This window comes from Numida meleagris, chromosome 12, assembly GCF_002078875.1.
Source record: "Numida meleagris isolate 19003 breed g44 Domestic line chromosome 12, NumMel1.0, whole genome shotgun sequence".
Lineage (NCBI taxonomy): Eukaryota > Metazoa > Chordata > Aves > Galliformes > Numididae > Numida > Numida meleagris.
Window position 1 is genome coordinate 14,794,011 of NC_034420.1, and position 18,968 is coordinate 14,812,978.

Below are 18,968 nucleotides of genomic sequence, written 5' to 3' on the forward strand. Positions count from 1 at the left end.
AATGTATATCCATATCCCAACCAGCAAGGCAGGACATGGGTTCTTCAGGAGAACCAGGGAATTCTGTGCCCAGCACAAGGAACTATGTGTTACCAGGAGGGCTCACCCTGACCAAGAGGTACTGGGAGATTCTCCTCATGAGAGGAAGCAAGTTCTCAAGCAAGGCTCCATCCTTCAGGGTTCGTCACAGGAAAACACGGTTCTGATCTTCACCCTCCTCCTTCATCATGTTTTCTAGAGCGAATTTTCCCCAAGTCAGGCATTTCCCTGCTGCTTTCTGCTGTCATTACAGAGTCCAGCTCCTCACTTACCGTTTAATTCAAAGGGAGGTGTATATTTTATTCCATATTCATACAGATGTTCATGTGGCTATAGCTTTCAAGAACTTCTAATTCACGTCTGTGTTAAATCAGCCTCTGTCTTTTGCTGACAAACTTGCTGCTTTGTTCTCAGGACACCAGGCATCTGGCACCAAAATTCCAAGTGTTTTTTTCTTCCACCTGTCTTCCCTCTTCATTCTCCGAAACTTCTGTCCTGGTGAGAAACTTGTCACACATTGCTGGGCCGATGCAGAGCTCTGCTTCTGTTCTGTAGTAAGGGAAATATCCACTGGAAGAAAAGGGCTGGTCCAGGCCTGGCGGTGTGCTGGACAGGGAGAAGGTTGACAGGCAGCTTCCCAAGTTGCTGCCTCCTAGGAGCTGCTGGGATGTTGGCTCTACATTGGTCATGGAAGAACATGGCCTCCTCTCTGTCCCCAGAGTTGGGTGGGTGGTCTGTAAGAAACACATACACAGGAGGTGAGGTGTGAATACGTGGAAGAGTGGGGATGACACACTGGAATGATCATTACAGTTACGTGTCCTTCAAGGAGGGATGAATGCCACCTGTTCAATGGGAATGTTGCCCAATAGATATCCACAGTCATGGGGAGAAATTTCCCTTGCAGTTTACCTTCTCAACATCTCCACCAAGCTCTGCACATCCACCTTCTCCTTCATCTTTCCAGTTGTTGTCAGGCTTATCTCCCTCTGCATTTAAGCCATATAAGAGAGGCTGGACAAACTGCTCCTCATTTGATCTGTAATATGGAAAATATCCTGTGGAGATGGCTGAATAATTCACATTCTCCTTCTTCTCAGCATACACTTTGCTGTCATCAAAGCTTTCTTCTGTTTCTGTGTTGATCTGCAAGGCAAGGAGAGAAGATGGGCCCATAAAGACCAGTACCTGCTCCCATCTCTCTGCCATGATCTGCTTGAGATAAACAGAGAGGCGGTCAGAAATTTCCCATCAAAGCTATTTGTGATGGAAAATTGGGACTTCAGCTAAAACACTGGAAAAAGAGCCTCCTTGCACTGCAAATATTTGCATTTTATTTAAAAGCTTAAGTTTCAATAACTAGTTATGATGTAAAAAAAAAATCAGCTCTTTCTTATTGAGTCCTGAAACAATTTCTCAAGTAGAGTTTTCAGTTAAATCCAAATACAGGTTAGCCTCTACCTTCTCAAGTAGTCTTTAGTAATTGATGCAGGCCCTTTCATATTTTCCTTGTCCCGATGAAGGGTTGCAATGAGTAGACTTCAGAAATAAAAGTTCAGATCTCCGACCCCTTCTGTCTGATTTTTTACTCCTGTTTGGCATAGCATGAACCATGGCCTGCAGAGACAGCGCTTTTACCTGATCTGAGGTTAAATGTACCAATTGCATGAGTTTCCTTGACAGATTCCAAACCAAAGACATGAGACTCCCACAGCTGATTTACTCTGATTTATGATCTCCTGAAAATCTTGGTAGACGAGCAGTGCTCCTGAATGCTCTGGAAATGGAAGAACATTGAACTTTCAGTAGAAACTTAAAAAAAGTTGGATCAACCCTCTTTTCCCCCAGATATTTTCTTTTTGAATTTCCCACTCAACTCAAAGAGGCACATGCAATTCCAGGTTTTGAATTAGTTTGGGTCTGATATTTGAAATCAGCTCCCAATTTGTTAATTGAAAAGTCCATTTATCAAATCATCACTATTATAACACCAACTGTCCTAGAAAAATACAGTCCCTTTATAGCCATAAAGTCATAGAGTCTCTACATTTTTTTAGTATTTTAAATAAAGCTTACAAATACCTCATTCAAAGGGGCCTTAATCTACACATCTGGGTAACATGACTGCAACCCAAGGGATCCCAGGGGAGAGACAGAGGGCATTTTTATAGTTACCAGGTACCCAAGAAGCATGGGAGAAGAGAAAGCCTGTAGGGAGAGCACCATCCCATGTCTGCTTTGTTCCCTTGGTGATGGGGTTCCAGGACAGCATCACAAAGTGAGGGACAACTGTCCCACTCCCAGTTGCTTTTATCCCTATCAGAGAGAAAATAAATTACTGAGATAGCCCCTTATAAATGATTGTTTTGGATTTGGATTGTATTGCATTCATCACACACATAAATCCCTTCTTTTAGAAGCAGGTTGGTTCTTTCCATTGTTAGCCTTTTTCCCATGGCTTTGGTTTTGTTGAGTAGTTATCACCTATAACTATAAAGAAGAGATAGGAGGTATGCTACAGGACTCCCAGCTTTACCCAGTCAGCACACACTTAGAAACCATCATTTACTCTGGAAACCTTTAAGTTTTACACTGCTTGCTTCTCAGATTCTTAGATGAGCAGCCCTCATTCCAAGGAAGTTTTTTCATAACTGTGATGATGTCTTGAAGGAAAAACGAGGAAAAACTCCACTAGAAAGCTCTCATACATTTTAAACCACCAGTAATGATGGCAGCGTGGGCATTTCATTGCTTGGCACAAAGATTACATTTCTTGGTGAAACCCAGCAGTCCTGAGCTGGGTAGGGGTGGATGGGGCTGATGAGAGCTCATTGTATTTCTGAGCTTTCCCCACATGTTCTCTTGAAAACGAAACGAGCATTTTTTTCCAAGTTCCAGGAATGGTGAATCAGGGTGAGTTCACCAGCACAGGTCACACAAATCACATTCCTGATCTGGGAGGAAGTTTGTATTACGAAAATACATGTACGAACTTCATCCAGGGAACGTGCTGAACAGAGACTTCAGAAAATGGATTGCTTTTGTTCTCAGTTCCCCCTGGCTATGAAAACTGTCCTCTCCATCCCTTCAGTGACCCCAGGCAGCACCCCAGGGCCGCTCCTCTGCTGCCCTCAGCAGCCCCACAGAGCCTGCTGGATGGGCCACCAGCCAATGTGACTCAGGTGGAAGGATACATTTCAACAGAAATAGCATCAGTTTCAGGCATTTTTTTTTCCATCTCCGTACTAATTACTGCAAAGGCAGTGATCAGTATTAATTTCCTTTTGCTGCGACAGAATAATGCTGCTCTCTTTGGCTGATACATGCAAAAGGAAGAAGGGAATGCCTCAGTTGTGCCTTTCAAGGCATTTTCAAAAGCCACATATTTCCATACTTACATAAAAGTATAAATACTTACTATATCCTGTAAATATATAGAAACATACAAAGACTTCCTGATACCTCGCATTGAAACAGTTATCATCTCTTTTCCTTCATTCAGGTTGCAAATACTTTCTGCTAAATGACAGATGATTTTCCTTATTGCCACAACAGCGTGCGTGTATTTCAGTGTTTAACTGGCAAGTGTGACAAAGTGGAGCACATTCTCTAAGAATACATTAAAAATGCCCATAAATAACTGAGTCACTGAGAAATTCAGAATAAGATTTATCCTCATGTAGCATTCCATCTATTTACCAAAAATTCCAGAGCTCTAAAGCATAGGGATGATTGCGAATAGCCTGAATTATTATTCGTCTCATTTATTATCCTTGTTGCTGCCTGCAGTAAAATGTGGTTTATTATAATGTGATATCTCAACTGCATCAGGATGATATAGCAGCAGCTAATGAAGTGTTCAGGCACCGAAAACCCCGGCTTCATTGAAATTCAGTACCACAAAAATACTGCCAGAACTAATTGCTGTCAGGGGCTGCTTATGCATGTGTCTTAGTTCCATTTCCCAAAATGACAGAGCTAACGCTGGTACAAGCGAACGGAAAAAACCATCAAAGGGGAAAGGAGCAGCCCCTGAGATCCCATCCCCACAGGTGCATCCTTTGCAGTGTGTGCCCACGGGACGTGCTCATCCCTCAGCCTGGCAGCTTCCTCCAGGAGCCGCACTGCCACCGTGCCCAGAGCAGGCTGAGGATTTCTTTGTTTTCAATTCAAAGGTAGAATCTTTCTGCAGAGGAAATTAAGGGAGAACGATTGAGAAGGGCAGGGTCTTAAGGAAAAGATGGAGAATCTCTGCTGCCTCCAGCACACTCATATTTAGGCCTCTTCTCCCAGGTAGTGACGATAGGATGAGAGGGCATGGCTTTAAGTTGTGCCAGGGGACGTTCAGGTTGGGTATTAAGAAAAATTTATCCTCAGAAAGGGTGGCAGTGCACTGGCACAGGCTGCCCAGGGAGTGGGGGGATCCCGATCTCTGGAGGTGTTCAGAACTATGGAGATGTGGCACTTGGGGACATGGTCAGTGGGCATGGTGGAGTGGGTTGGAGTTGGACTTGGGGATCTTAGAGGTCTTTTCCAACCTTAATGATTCTGTGGTTCTATGACTCTATTCTGAATTGCCAGTGTGTGGGCAAGGCATGGGCTCTGGGACAGATAAGGACCTAGGATGTGATGGCAGAAGGCAGAGGTGAGCACCAGAGCTGCCTGAATGGATGTTCCACCCCCCCTGCACCTGTGGGTGCCCCCAGCTCCTGCTCCCCTTGCACCCATCCCCATACAAGACACAGATCCTCCCTATGCTCCAAAACGCATGCCCCCTCCCTGAAAAACAGACCTTCTTTCCAAGCAGGGAATGCTCCTTTCCAAACCAGCCAGGAAGGAAGGGAGAGCAATCTGTGTGCATGGCCGATGTTTGTGAGGCGGAGACTGCTGGAGGAGCTCACTGTACAACTCAATTTGCACGATGTCTGAGCATTCCTCTTTCAAAAGTCAGCCCAAGCAGATCGTTCCAGATTCCCCTTGCCAGAATCCTTGGGATGGGTCCAAGGGAATGATCTTGACTGCTGCAGGTGGGTTATGGATCCCCTGGGAAGCGCCCGAGGTGTCGGGGAGTTCACTAATTACGCTCATTACAGCTTTTAGGGGAAGGATGCTCTCAGCGCGGCAAGTCACGGTGCTCAGAGCAGGGCACCTTTCAGACACCTCCTGATGTGAGCAAGGTGAAGAGGGTCATTTCTCCTTGCATTTTTACCTTCTGGAGTCCAACTCTGCTCCGGAGATCGGTGGGAGGAAAGCTGTCCTTTTTTGGAGCCTTCCAGCGTTTTCTATAACAACTTCCCTCCAACTTCAGACCTCTGTGACTTGGCCAGTTTGATTCAACAAAGACGACTTTTATTATCTTACTGAAAAGCCTGGATGTGCTGCTATGTCGTGCTTGCTACATACACATTTTTAAGCATTAGTCATGCCACAACATCTGCTTTTTATTGGTAATTACACTATCCACATTTTAATAAGAGGTAATTCTTAAATTTCTCATAAAATATATACGACTCCAGGGAAAGAAGGTGAAAGGTTTTGCAAGCCTCTCACAGCCACAGGACCAAAATGAGTGGAAATAAATCCTTCCCAAGCAAAACTTGTACAACCCCTCACGACAGCGCGTCCAGGGATGCTGTGTGATTTGCCGTCCCCTTTTCTCCTAATTGTTCACGCTCTGCAGAACAGACCAGCACAGTCTGTGTGCTGCAGCCCTTCTGGGTGCTATTAATTTGCTCAAAAATAGAGACCCGGTGCTAAAACTGCCCATATATGGACACCCCCTCCTGGGTGTGACCTCCTTGGAATTAGCGTGGAGGGGGTTCTGCGAGATCAGGTCAGAACTGGGGACCAGTAAAAGTTTTAAGGCTGTTTCCAAGTGTTGTAGACACCCCAGAACTGCAAATAGGTGTCTGGATTAATGGACCGTAGCTTGTTTTCTTCCTTATTTATTGTAGGCTCAGTTGAAACAGAGTCAATATAGTATGGCTGAAAAATGAAGCACAGCTAAAGCGGAAGACCAATACCTAGATAAAGCATCATGAAAAAATCTTTCAGGGTCCATTAACATCTTCCTGTTCCCTATTTCCCCCTCTCTCCCTGCAGGTGAGTGCTGCGTTGCTGCTCTGGCCATGGCAGAATTTGCCTCTTTGACTCCTCGGCACGTTTCCAGGGATATTATCCAGTCATTCTGGAAAATTTGACACTTGACAAACGACACTTCTGCAAGGTCATCCTTAAACCTTTGAGAAATGGGGAGCTTTTTCAGCTGCCCCTGCCCTTCCCTGAATGCCAGCAGCCAAGCCCATATGGAGCATTGTGGGCTGAGCTCGTTGTTGATGCAAATGCATACGACTAGTTTTGATTAAAAGCAAAATGCAGAATTGACTCAAACTGCCTTTTTGTTTGAAAAGCTTCAAGCTCCTCATTATCATCAGGCTTTCTTTCAGGGCAGGAAATTGGAATTTCCGTGAAATAATGCTGAAAGGCACAGGGTAAAGTCAAAGAACATTTAAGTTCCGAACAAATGGAAGGATAAATGTGCAAAACAAATTTGGGGACACTCAGCTAAACATTTGGGGGCACATTATGGCCCGTGGGTTGTTTAAATTATGCTATGTGTATAAAGCAGCCACATATACCAGCAGGACACAGCGGTGGAGTTGAGAGCTCTTTTCCATACACACAGTTACTCATAGCTACGCAGTATGTAATTATGGCATTCAATACCCAAGAAGGGTTTGTACTGTGGCTTGCCTGGATTGCACGGATTTCATATGAAAAAAAAAGGAGCTCATTCCAGAGCCCAAAGAGACTTTGTGCAACCCCAGGGCTGCTTGGCAGCACTTGGCAATGCAGTGCCAGGAGAGATGTGCTGAGCACAGCCAGCATGCAGGTGGGCCAGCACCGACCTTCCTCCCTGGGATGTCATCGGAAAATCCTGGCTCTGAGGGAAACTGGAAAGTGGCAACAGCTTTCTTCTGTCTTTCAACACCAGGATGAATCTGGCAAGAGAATCTCTTCATTTTTATGGGGTTTTAATCATAGCCAGGGCTGGAACGGCCCTCCCAAACGAGAGCGGTTGGTGTTTCCCAGCAAAGGAGCAGGCTACTCTGTGTGTGACGTTACAGAGTGGTTTCTTAAGTTTCCATGAGGAGGAAAATAAAAGGAAGCACATTTTTGCCAAAGACTATATTAAAACGTTGTATTTCGGTTACAAAGAAAAGCTCTCTGGAATTAGAGAAATGGGGAATTGTAATTGCTTTGTCCCATGCTCTGTACTGCAGATTTTAATAACAAAACCAGTTATTTCCTAATGTTTTCTGCCTGCCTTCCCTGGTCTGCAGCAAGCTCGTGGCACTCAGGTCAGGTCTGTTTGATGGGGATGGTGAGAAGTGGCTTTAAGGCACTGATCTGCAGAGGATTCAGAGCCACTGAGCAGGTGAGAGTCTGCAGATAGGTGACCATTGCTTCACTCTGCTCACCCGTGGCATTACTGGAAGTTGCCTTCGAGAGATGTACTTCCAATTTCAGAAATACTTGCACAAATTAAAATCTGTTAAAAACCGAAAAGTAATTAATGAGATGCAGATTAACCATCTATGCACTCACGGATCTCAGCTCCATCCCCAAGAGTAAAGCTCAGTCTGGTTCCACCTTCAAACACCTCTTCTTGCTCTGGTGGATGAAATGGGATTCACCTCTCCCTGCTGTAAGAGCAAGAAAACCAATTACTTTTACTTTGTTGTTGTTGTCGTTCCACCACAAACAACTCATCACTGTGTCTGCAAGACAGCCCCAAAAGGAGGAAAAGTATTACAGCTGACAGCACATAGGAACTGTAAGAAGCTTAAAATAGAGAGAAGGAAAGTGTATGGGGGATTGGCACCGTAAAGTTTTCTTAAAACAAACCTGACTCTGCTTTCATGCTGGTAGGTGACAGCAGAGAGAAAACTCCATGTGTGTTTAAAAGACAGCTCATCTTTAAGAAATGTTATGGAAACCTTGAGCAGATATGAGCAAACAGCCCTGCGGCGGTCATTTGTCTTTGCTGTCAAGAGGAAAATTAAGGCTCCAGGGGACACAGAGGCCAGGTTTGATGGATGCTTGCAGCAGAAGACAAGTGGGTCAGCATTCCTGTCTGCCATAAAGTCGTGTTCTTTCCCAGGAGAAAAGTTACTGCACAAAGAATACACCTGTAGGGAGGAGAGAGGGGATGGGAAGAAAAACAGTGGATAGATGCAAAAATTTTAAAAAGTAAGTGTCTCTTCTTGTTTGGTATTGACAGGAATTACCCTACTTCAGAAAGGAGAACTGCATGCCACGAGCTGGGGTCTCTCTGTAGCTGGCTGAGTGTGTTTGTGAGCAGAGCGTCACGAGGCAACTGCATCTGCATTAGCTTCAGCACACAGATCTGAGCAGCAGGTGTCCACACTGCGTGTTTTCAGAGGGATCAGACCCAGTACTGACTGACCATTAGTGACCAAGCACTTGAGTGAGCAGGAGTGCATCATCTGATGCGGCATCCCCCAAAAGCCAAAAAGCCATCCAGTTCATGTGCTGCAGCACCACGAGCCAAAGGGAGCAAGCTGCAAGAGGAGATGGTTGGGGTATTTGCTTCCAGATTCCTGATCCTAATGACAACACTGATGTAGTCATACCTGGATACAGTGCCTATGGCTTAGGACAACCTTCCTCAGCCTGCAGGAGACTCATGGCAGCCAGGTGGTGGCTCTGACCAGTTTCATGCTGGCATCTCTCTGCTCTTCTCCATCCTCTTGCTGACTGTGAAAGTCCATGTCCTGTGACAGACAACACTGTGCAGTTGTGTAAATCCAAAACATCCCGTTTGAGACCCATCCCTCAAAAAGGAAAAGAAAATTCTATTTCTGTTAAAATCAAAACGTAAGAAAACGTTGCCTCTTGGATACCTTTGTAGCTCTTCTAGACCAAGTATCCTGTCCATCCTCTTAAGACACACATACAATCTCAGAGGACATCTAAGATCCGAGATCCATTTTAAAGGATATGCACACCCAAATCAGCTCTGCAATATATAAATTTCTACTTGAAAACAACATTAGACTCCTGCAGACATCCTACTTCAGCCAGGGAAGACACGGTGAGTCATGCTGCTAGTTTTACTGATTTTGTTTGGTTTTGTTTTCTGATTGGATTTCAGCCATAAAACACGGAATCTCATGATTAATGTTCAGCAGATTTCCACTGAGCAATACACGGCCTTGGGTTACTAATATGTTTAAATATGATTTTTTTTTTTGTGATAATATTTCAATATTGATAACTGCCAGTGCTGGAGAAAAAGGCACAGGTAGGCTCCAAATCTTGAGACTGTCCTAAACGCTATTAAAGATTTTCAACTTTGTAATTAAATTAGCGTTTCTTCATCTACTTTTTCTATTTTAGCATTGAGGATGTACTGAGGTCTTTAAACCGACTTTTCTGCAGTTCTCACATAATCACAGGCTCCGGGAGGGGGGCTTTACAGAAACACGGCATATAATGAGACATGCTAGTAAGCTGCAGAGTTTGGCAAGCACAGAGATCTCTGGAGAGACTCAAGGTGTTTATAGACATTTCAGCCACCACAGATCATAAGGACTCGCCTTTAAATTCTCAGCATCTGCAGCTGTTTCGGAGCAGGTACTGAAGGTTCCGGTGACACAGGGCAGGACTGTACTGACAGCAGTGTCCAAGCACAGCATCTCCTCCATCAATTAATCCCCAGGAAGGGACACGCTCCTGCCTGCCTGCAAACCTCCTCAATGCAGCATCCTTAGAAACACGTTAAACTTCCGTCCATCCTGTGGCATTGAAAGGGGAGGAATAAAGGGAAATACTCTTTGGTTTCCAGTCCCCCACCACTTGCACACACTCACAGTGGTGGCCGTGAACCAGCAGTTGGATCATCAATTCATGCTGGTCCAGTTAGCCATTCCATTTATTTTAAGGAATATATTCTCCACTTGGCATTCAGTTCTGAACATCCAGAAAGAATGGAACCGTTCACGGTTGCAGCAGCTCTGTAGCACTGTGTTTGCTTGAAGCTTTGACTCTTTTTCCTCTGGCAAACTCAGTGGTGGAGCTGGAAAACAGGTCCACAACTGTCCTTGGTGCTTCTGGGATCATCTCACGCTTGGGTTTCTAACACAGGCGCCCAACCCCTATTCACTACTTACTGCAGCAGTTACTGCAAGCAGCTCACTTCCTCCAAAAAATTGGGTGAAAACGACCTCTGGTGCCAATCCTTCTGCAAGGACCTCAGTAACCCTTGTGCCCCCATAGGGGAGGATGTAATGTGCAGGAGCACATTCCCAGGCCCTGACAGCACCTCCCAAGGCTGTGCGGGAAGGGAAGGACTGGGCTGGCTTTCAGGCTCCCCTCCTCACCTGGGAGCAGGGCTCAGAGCACATTCGCTGAAGCCGCTTCTGTGTTTTTCCCAAATTCCCTGCTTAATACTTCCAGTATGATTCTGAAGGAAAATTAATACTTAAGCAAGGGTCAGCATGCAAACTGCTAAGAGATCTCCATGCACGCACCCGTATCTTCCCGCTCACCATCACAACGATGGACCTCAATAGCCACCATCATTTTTGCCAGATGGGCTTTGACCAAAGTTATGTTCAGTTTTCCTGTGACTGAGTTTGCCCAGAGAGGTGGCTTAAGGGAAAGAAATGGAGTTCACCCACGCAAGGCTCAAGGGAAATTTGAATTCAGTTTGCACAGTTTCCTTGATCCAGAAACCCGATTTCAATATTCACACTTACATGATCCAGCACTACGAAAATCTGCCATTTGCTCTTCTCCAATGAGCCATGCAGGGCAGCAACATCACACCCCTGAGTATTATGAAAAGGAGATTCATTTTTCTTAAGTCACAGATACATCTGAATCCGTATTAAAAGCAAATGACAAAATCCTGCGCTGTTGGAAGGAGCCAAGGCACACCATGGTCACGCTAGAACTAAGATCTGCAAATACACCTTTGGAAACGATGCAGGCTCCCCTGTGATGATGAGCTGGCAAGCTTGCAGCAGTGCTCTGAGCCTGGAATTTGCTCTGCAGGAGCTGCGGTTGGGTTTCCTTTTGTTGCTGTTGTTTTGCAATGCCATAATAAGTGTTGGTGAATTTACAAATCATAAAAGCTTGAACCATGGGTGGGTGCCTTCATCCCAGGACCAGAACAAACATTTCTGGTGTCAGCCCATTCCAGAGGGATTTGAAGTGTTATAAATTAAAAAATAATAATAAAAAAATTAGCAAAAAAAAAAAAGCTAAACAAGCAACAGCTGTTTGGAACCAGGCCCTAAAGCCAAAGTATATAAGTGGTGTCCAGACAAAAGCTTAGAGACAGGGACCAAAAAAATGCTCAGCACAAGAACCACAAGGGTGATTTCTGGCTATGCTCCTCACAGGACACTGGTTTTCATCCGGCCACAAGGAATTGACTCTTCTCAGCAACATGAGAAGGCTTGCAGACCTACTGCCACACTGACCCGGTGGGCATGAGCAGCCCCAGTCCCTAGTGATGATGAGTGGCACCTTTGGGACTCATCCCTTCTGACTGTGCAGGGGCTGCAGATTAGAAAACATCTAAAACTGCTGAATTAGGAAACCACCCATAGAAATGCAAGCAAACAAGAGATAATAAGAGAATAAATATCAAAAGAAAATGCAGCAATTCCCGACAGCCACCAATGGCCTCCTATCAAGGAGCTGTAGACACACACGGTCCTCAGCTGAATTATAAGTATTAATGTGTTTGAAAGGTATTTGCCCTTTGGACAGCCATGTTTTTGTTTTGAGCTTCAGAAACATAAATTACAGCCATTTAAAGCCCAGGCTTACATTTTACTTCAATGACGTAAATGAGTTCCCAACTTTCAAAGGCCAGCTGTCCCTTACAGCAAGAGGTTGCAATTATATAAAATTCTTTTACTGCATGGAGGTATTTTCAGTCCTTTAAGTTTATGTGCCCCAGGTGAAGCAATATAAACAAACTATAGCTGTTGCAACTGTGTTAATAATGGAAACTGCGTTTGGGAAGTTTTAGGGATAAAACCTATAACTTTATACTGCTAAGGTGTCAAACCTTTCAAATGTAAAACAGAAGTGCAGCTGTGGAAGACCCCAAGAAAGGTTTCTGAAAAGCCAACATTTACCGTCTCTTTAGGTATAACAAAGGCAGTAGCTTCCAAGCTGCAGTCATTAATAAGAACTGCTGGAAAAAAATAAGGTTAAGAATACGTTTTAATGGATCTGAGTTTTCGGTGAGCTTCAGATACACAGAGTTAAATCCACCCCGATCCAGACTCACTGAGATCCATATTTTACAGATGTGCATGTATTCTTAGCCAATGGCAGCAAGAAAATGCTGAGGTACAGTATGAGCGTGGATGTGCTGAAGAGGAACACTGCAGCATGGGTCTCAGCTCAGGGAGCTGCTTTTCAGCCACAGTGCTTGAGTGTTCTGCAGTGAATTTCCAGTCCCTTGGCTTAAACTTCCAAAATGGACTAAGCCAGGCAAAATTAATGTCTGCAATAGTGCAAGAGTTGGCTTGCTTTGTTTGTTTACTTCTTCTTTTCTCCAGCCCTAGTAGATGAGTAGAGAAATGCCACTACCTTAAAAGAACTCTTTGACTATTCAGAGCCAACAAAACGCATCAAGAAGTACTGGTGTGCCTATGGATGGCTCTGATTTTCTGCCCCTTCCAACCTGGGAGCGTGGTGCAGCAGCCAAGAGCACACTGTGTTCCCAGCTGTGCATGCACCTGGACCTGAGCTTATGCTGCTTTCTAACTTGAACAGAGTAGTGTAGAGGGGAAGGGAAGGGCCGTGAAGTCAATGGCCATGATGTTTATTTAGGCAGGTGCTGAGGGCAGTAAGGGGAGGTGGGCTCTAGCAAGGCAAAGGCTTTGAGGCAGAGGAAGGAAGGTTTGGATGCAGCGCACGTCTTGTGCTTGGTGAGCCAACAAGGGGGAGAATTAAACTTCAAAGGCACTCATTGCACAGCTGATGACATTTAGGAAGAAAAGGGAAATTGTTGCTTTTCTAGAAGATTTACAAATGCCATCCGTGTCCACGGGTGTAATTTTCCATTAAGGAAAAAAGAATATCTTAAGTAACATATGGACCATGCAGTCAAGAAGTTACCATAGCAACGGGCTTCCTAAAAATCCCTACATATGTATACAGAAAAAATGCATGTAGTAATTATAGACGCATGTCTAAACTCATTTATAAGCCTCATCTTCCTAGCAGCATTTTTTTCTATTAAAAATCTAATTCACGCGCCCAACATCAGCTTACTGTGTTGCCTCTTGAACCTGCAAAGTCAAAAGCATCACAACTGACAGTCACTGACAACAGAGCAAAATCTAATTTAACTAATTCAAAATACGTGCTTTAAGCATTAAGGAATGGTTATGGAACCAGAATGAACTGAGCTCTGAAAATACAGCTGAGATGACATTTAAGTTCAGAAAATGTTAGATGTTAAAAATATACAGATGAAAGGGTGCGACCCTCAGAAAAGCATTTAAGAAAAAAAGGAAGGGAAAAAAAAAAAGTGAATTACCAGGGCAGGAAGGAGCTCGGGGTTTACAGTCCCTTTGCACTGTGGTCCTGGTGTGGGGATCGGTGGGACATGCCATAGATCACCTCCTCTCACAGTCCCAGTGCTCCCATCACGGCAGGCTCAGGGACCTGCATTTCTCCTGTTTAATTTTTGGCAGTGTTTGAAGGGATCTTAAAGACTTGTGGCTTGCCACAGCATATTTCCACATTTCTTCTGTTTTCCATCATCAGGAACCAGAGGTCTGCCTTGTTGTCTGCTGGTCACCCTGGAAATTTAGCAAAGATAGATTTCCTAGATGTCCAAACCCTGCTGTTGAGAGGAGATGAGGATATGGGGTCAGTGCAAAGAAAAGACCTTCTGCAGACACAGCTGTCTGTGGGATGGGAGCCCACGAGGGACCTCAACCTTGTCTTCCAGATCCTGCTCTAAGAGATGCGGCGAGGAGACATTGCGCCCTCGTCCCTGGGGCACAGTCATGTCCTCTCAGCTGGCTAGAAATGGGGAGGATTCATCATTAATTAAACATAAATTTGGCAGCCTGATGTCACAGTCCTTGAGCTGACAATGGTAAATGCTGAAGGTCAGCTGTAAATCAGCGCTGGGGAATGTGTTCAGCTGCACCCAAAGCCCCAGGTGGGGCTCAGGTCTCCTTTTGATTTATCTTCAGCCAGCAAACAAATCAATGCAATGATGAACAAATGAGTGGCTTCTCCCTGCCTACTGGTGTTACAGAAAGACCCTTAGTGAGGTTCCACACATGCTCCAACCCGGCGGCACCGAGTCTATTCTGTGAAAACTATTTCCTTCCATCACACCTGGCTCCCATTGCTGCGGGTGGGAGTTGGCTCTAGGTGAGCTCTGCCAAAATCTGAGCTCTCGCTCAGGGGACGCTGCGGCCCTGCTGCACAAACAAGGCTCTGCTGTCACAGCAGCAGCCGGCCCCAGGAAGACCCTCACTTCCTTTACAAAACAAATCATCTGAGATGTCAAGCGAGTACCTGCCCATTGCTGGGATATTTCACAGTCCCTCCATCCTCTGGTTGCTGTTCCTTTCCCTGGTCTGAACATCACCTGTGTGGATTCCATGCAAAAGGAGCTGCATTTCAGCCTTTGACACATTCTGTGTGTGCCACCTCCTCTTGCATACCCTTATAGCACTTCCAACTGCTCATTCCTTCACCATTTCAAAGCAAGCTAAGCAGCTGGTGAGAAGACAGAACAGGAAGAGGCCCAGCAAATGTGTCTTCTGAGGGAATGCATGGCTCTTAAAGAGACATTTCTCCTGCACTGAACATTGACAGAGAGCTAATAACAGTCCTATGTCCCTGGAGCACTTGTTCTTGATGAGAGCTATTTCCATCATGAGCTTCAGCTCTCTCCCCCTGGCTAATCTGTGGCAAAGTCACTCAAGAAGAGATGCAGCCATGGCTCCTCTTATATGAGCAAAGCATTATTTGTTCTCCCTGAGTGGAAATCGGCACTGTTAGAGATCCAGAAGAAGACCTGGGCTGAACTTAAATCCTTTCTGCATTGTGAATGGGTACAAAAGTAGCTTTCTCTCTAATATCGTTTAGCTCTTCTTTTGCACAGACATTTGATTCCACCTTGCTTCATCAAAGGCATCTTTGGACCTGAAAGGTGCTACCTATTTTCAGCAGTGTCCCATGGGATGTAAAACTTCCCTTCTGCCTGCAGGAAGGGGCAGGAGTTTTCTGCCCAGATGAAATCTCATTGGTTTTGCTTATTTTCTTCTTCTGCGTAGGCAACAGGGGAGAGGCCTTGCTAGGCAATGAGAAGGCAAGATCTCATCAGGCCAGGACTGGTGTCCTTCTGCTGGAGAGGAGGCTTTAATGGGTGATGACCAAGCTCAAACTTACAGCTTACAGGAAGGTCTTTCCACCTTGCTGCTTTGCCCAGTGACCCCCAACCAGCTCCCAGCCTCAGCTGAGCAGAGGTGGTCCTCCCCCAGCATGTGGCAGAGCAAGGCACGGTCCGTGGGGAGGAGAGCAGCCCGTTGCAACATTCCTTCCAGCTCACATTTTGCCATAAATGGAGAAACAGATGGCTTTTAGGAAACATGGAACCATGTCTGCATGTCATGGGACGGCCACACTTGTCCCTCTCAAGGGGACTGCAGTTCCACCCTCCTCTCACTGAGAATGTGTGGTTTTATGGACGATATGAAGTTACGCAAACGTTTCTTTGAAATGGCCATTCTTGCTCCTTATGGGCATACAATTTTCCTGGTGGCTAGACACATAATATTTTTTTATTAATTCTTTGTCTAGTAAAAAAATCCCTTAACACAGAGAACCTCACACGTCTTTAGGACTCTAACCAAGGAATACCAGTTCTGAATAGGGCAGAGCACAGCAGTATCTTAACATCTGGCAACAACAAAAAGCCAGCAATGAGAAAGGGGCAGTGAGCAGTGCTGTAGGGCTGCCTGGCCTACTTCTTACCCTGCAGCAGGCATCCTGCTTGATTTGTATGAGATAATTCTCCCTCGGGTCCTCATTTTGGCACCTGTAAGAAGTAGAGGTAGAAAAAAGCATCATCACTTTACTCTAAGAGAGGAATGGTTTAAAGACACAAAGGTGCAGGCATTACATGGAGGACTGAAACAGGACGGCCTTTCTGCAGAAAATGGGTTTTTATAAAATTGGTTACCTAAAGATGAGCTCTGCTCTCTGCACGTAGCTTTGCCAAATGCAAGACTTGAACATTTTGTTGTGTCTGCTCGGCATAGCCCAGTTTCTGTTGCTGAAGGGGAGCTTGCCAAGGCTGATGCTGTGACCCACAGGCTGCATGCTGCAGGGCAGCACACACAACCTGCTGCCTCCTCCTGACCTGCTGGGCAGGGTCTGTCCACCCCCAAAGCACAGGCACCTGGGGCTCCAGACATGTCAGTGATATCAGGAGTTCTGGTGCCCACACTGAGCTCACGTCTCTATCCAAATCAGTGCAGCAAATGTCACCTCTGCTGGCACCCATTCAGGAGGGTATCTTAGGAAAGATCTCAGACTCCTTTGAAATGAGATTTAAACACTAACTCACGTGCCTCCTTGAGCAAAGATACATACACACACATGATGATGGGGAGGAGGTGGCACGGTTCACGTGGCACAAAGCCTAGTGGGGAAGTTTCCAACAATCACATCCTCCCCGGGCCAGCAACACGGTGCCTCAGATCCATAGATTTACCCCTCAGGCTTGAGGAGAGGCCGCTCATGGGACACACTGCTGTGACCTTTTCCAAGCTCTCCCCAGGCTAGAGAAGCTGGGTTTGAAAAAATGTCATTTGCCAAATGATTTCTTAATGGTTGTGTCTTCGGGTGAAATTTGTCATACTTTTAATCTGCTGCAGAAGAAAAGTGGAAGCACAGAAGTCTATGATTTTTAATGTTCTAACACTTACTTCAGTGCTTCAGTTTTTATTACAATTATGTTTGTGGGAGACAAAATTTCTAAAGGCCAACATTTAATGTCGCTTTCAGCTTCTAATACATTTTTAATTAGCATCAGAGAATGCTAAAACCATCCTTTTACTGCTTTAGAAGTGAAGAAAAGACTCCGATACCTGAGTGTGCAATGCTTCCACTCCCATTAGAAGTGAACAGTGGTGAGATACACCTTCCTTTTACTGCTTCCCTTTCACATAGTTGTGATGTTGCTCAGTTGATTTTCACTCATGCTGGATTTCTCTCTGCAGGCTTCTTGGTGAGCACGTTGCAAAAGCCAACTGATCCTTTTAAAGCTGGCAAGAAAAAAACTGCTCTTTTTTTGATCAAAAATGCTGAATACGCATCTCTTGCAACATCCAGTCACATATCCATTTATTCATCTGCATCTGTAAGTGTTGGGTTGTCTGCTGGTGTGCACTCATGTAGCTCCAGTAGCAGCAGAGCGATGTGCAAACCAGTGCCATTGGGTGGTCTGGATCCCATTTCAAGGCTGCACGTTCTTCCATATGACAAGTATCCCCACTGAGCAACATGGTTTAGTGGGCACAGTGGGGATGAGCTGATGGTTGGACTTGACGATCTTAGAGGTCTTATCCAACCTTAATGATTCTATGAAATAAAATGCATAAATTATCCTCTTAAATAATGATCCCTGGATTTAAGCCATCAGTATTGCTAATAGCTTGCATCCACTTCTGGCATTACATGGCACTTATAACTGGGAAGTTCCACCATCCAGTGATCTGGGCCACGTTCTGACACCTCCTTAACCTTTAGAGAAAGCAGAACTGATGGCTAGGTGCTGTTCTTTAACTGCTGTGTTTCACAAAGGAAATTCTGCATGAATTGCATGTCTTGAAGAATAAGTTGAAACGTAAGTGCTGAGAGAAAAAAGGTTCTTCTTTGTGTTCTGAAATTCCAATTAAACAACGCTTCCACAGTCACTACCTGTTGGGCAGTTCTTATGTTTTCCATCCCTAGCGCATCTTCACAATTCCTGAAACGAGTGACTGGTTTTCGGCTGCTTCCCTTCCTGGCAGACAGAGCTCACACACTGGCTGGGGATGCTCCAGCACATCTGCATGGGGCTTTCATCTGGCCCTGCCCTCCCCTTTCATCTGCCGAGAGGAGAGCGCGGGTGTTGGCCTGGCTGCACAACAGAGCAGAGGGAACGGAAACCCGCGAGTAAACAGCTCCTCTGTGCTGCCCTCTGATTACCTAGCAGGGGAATATTCTGATCGCTAATATTACAAATTAAGATGTGACTATTATAAATAGAGCAAATGCATATGGTGTTCTCGGAGATGCATAATGCAGACATCACATCTTGATCGTATTAGGTAAGGCTTATGTTTATAGACGGCGCGTTCGTTCACAAGCAGCAATTTGGGAAGGAGCCGCCTGGACCAGGATGTGAACTTTGCTACGAGGCTCTCTCGTGGTGCAGAGCCATTTGCTGCAATGTGTGTCCAGACGTGCTGGACTTGCTAAATACGTTTTTTCCCTAGTATGTGGATTGAGATGGATGGTGGGAGGTGAAAACACCAAATGTCTTACGTGGTAATCTTGTCTTACCATATAGGTCAGGAAACTAGGGACTAACATGGGGATAAAGACAGCAAGACTCTGAAGACTAAACATCCAGGATGAGGAAAATGTATCTCATACTGGCAGTAAGACAAACAGATTAATGTAAAAATGTAAGAAAGGCTGCAGTGGGCCAGAGGGAAGGTGGAACTGTCCCAGGAGCCTGTGGCCAGCTGCAGCCGGCACCTCACATCTGAGGACCACAGGGACCAGGCTACAGGGACAAGGCAAGCCTATGCCCCACTGGTTTACTTTCCCAGCTTGAAGCTTTTTTATTTATTTAA

General features: G+C 45.3%; 1 protein-coding gene across 4 annotated transcripts; it reads right to left on the reverse strand.

The window, feature by feature from the left end:
* On the reverse strand, positions 314-17,698 carry LOC110405447. Of its 4 annotated transcripts, XR_002442880.1 has the most exons (11): positions 17,214-17,698; positions 16,096-16,159; positions 13,988-14,124; positions 13,634-13,898; positions 8,697-8,837; positions 7,948-8,231; positions 7,648-7,745; positions 2,215-2,355; positions 1,678-1,816; positions 952-1,185; positions 314-773 (listed from the first exon to the last, which is right to left on the reverse strand). XR_002442880.1 is itself a non-coding variant. In XM_021410745.1 (4 exons), exons 2-4 carry the CDS (start codon positions 1,738-1,740, stop codon positions 450-452), a joined length of 621 nt encoding a protein of 206 aa, XP_021266420.1. In that variant the 5' UTR covers positions 1,741-1,816; positions 2,215-2,444; the 3' UTR covers positions 314-449. The 4 variants fall into 4 exon arrangements, 2 of the variants coding, with proteins under 2 accessions (XP_021266420.1, XP_021266421.1); XR_002442881.1 differs by lacking the exon at positions 13,988-14,124 and having other exon boundaries at positions 17,214-17,696; XM_021410745.1 differs by lacking the exons at positions 7,648-7,745; positions 7,948-8,231; positions 8,697-8,837; ... (2 more) ...; positions 16,096-16,159; positions 17,214-17,698 and having other exon boundaries at positions 2,215-2,444.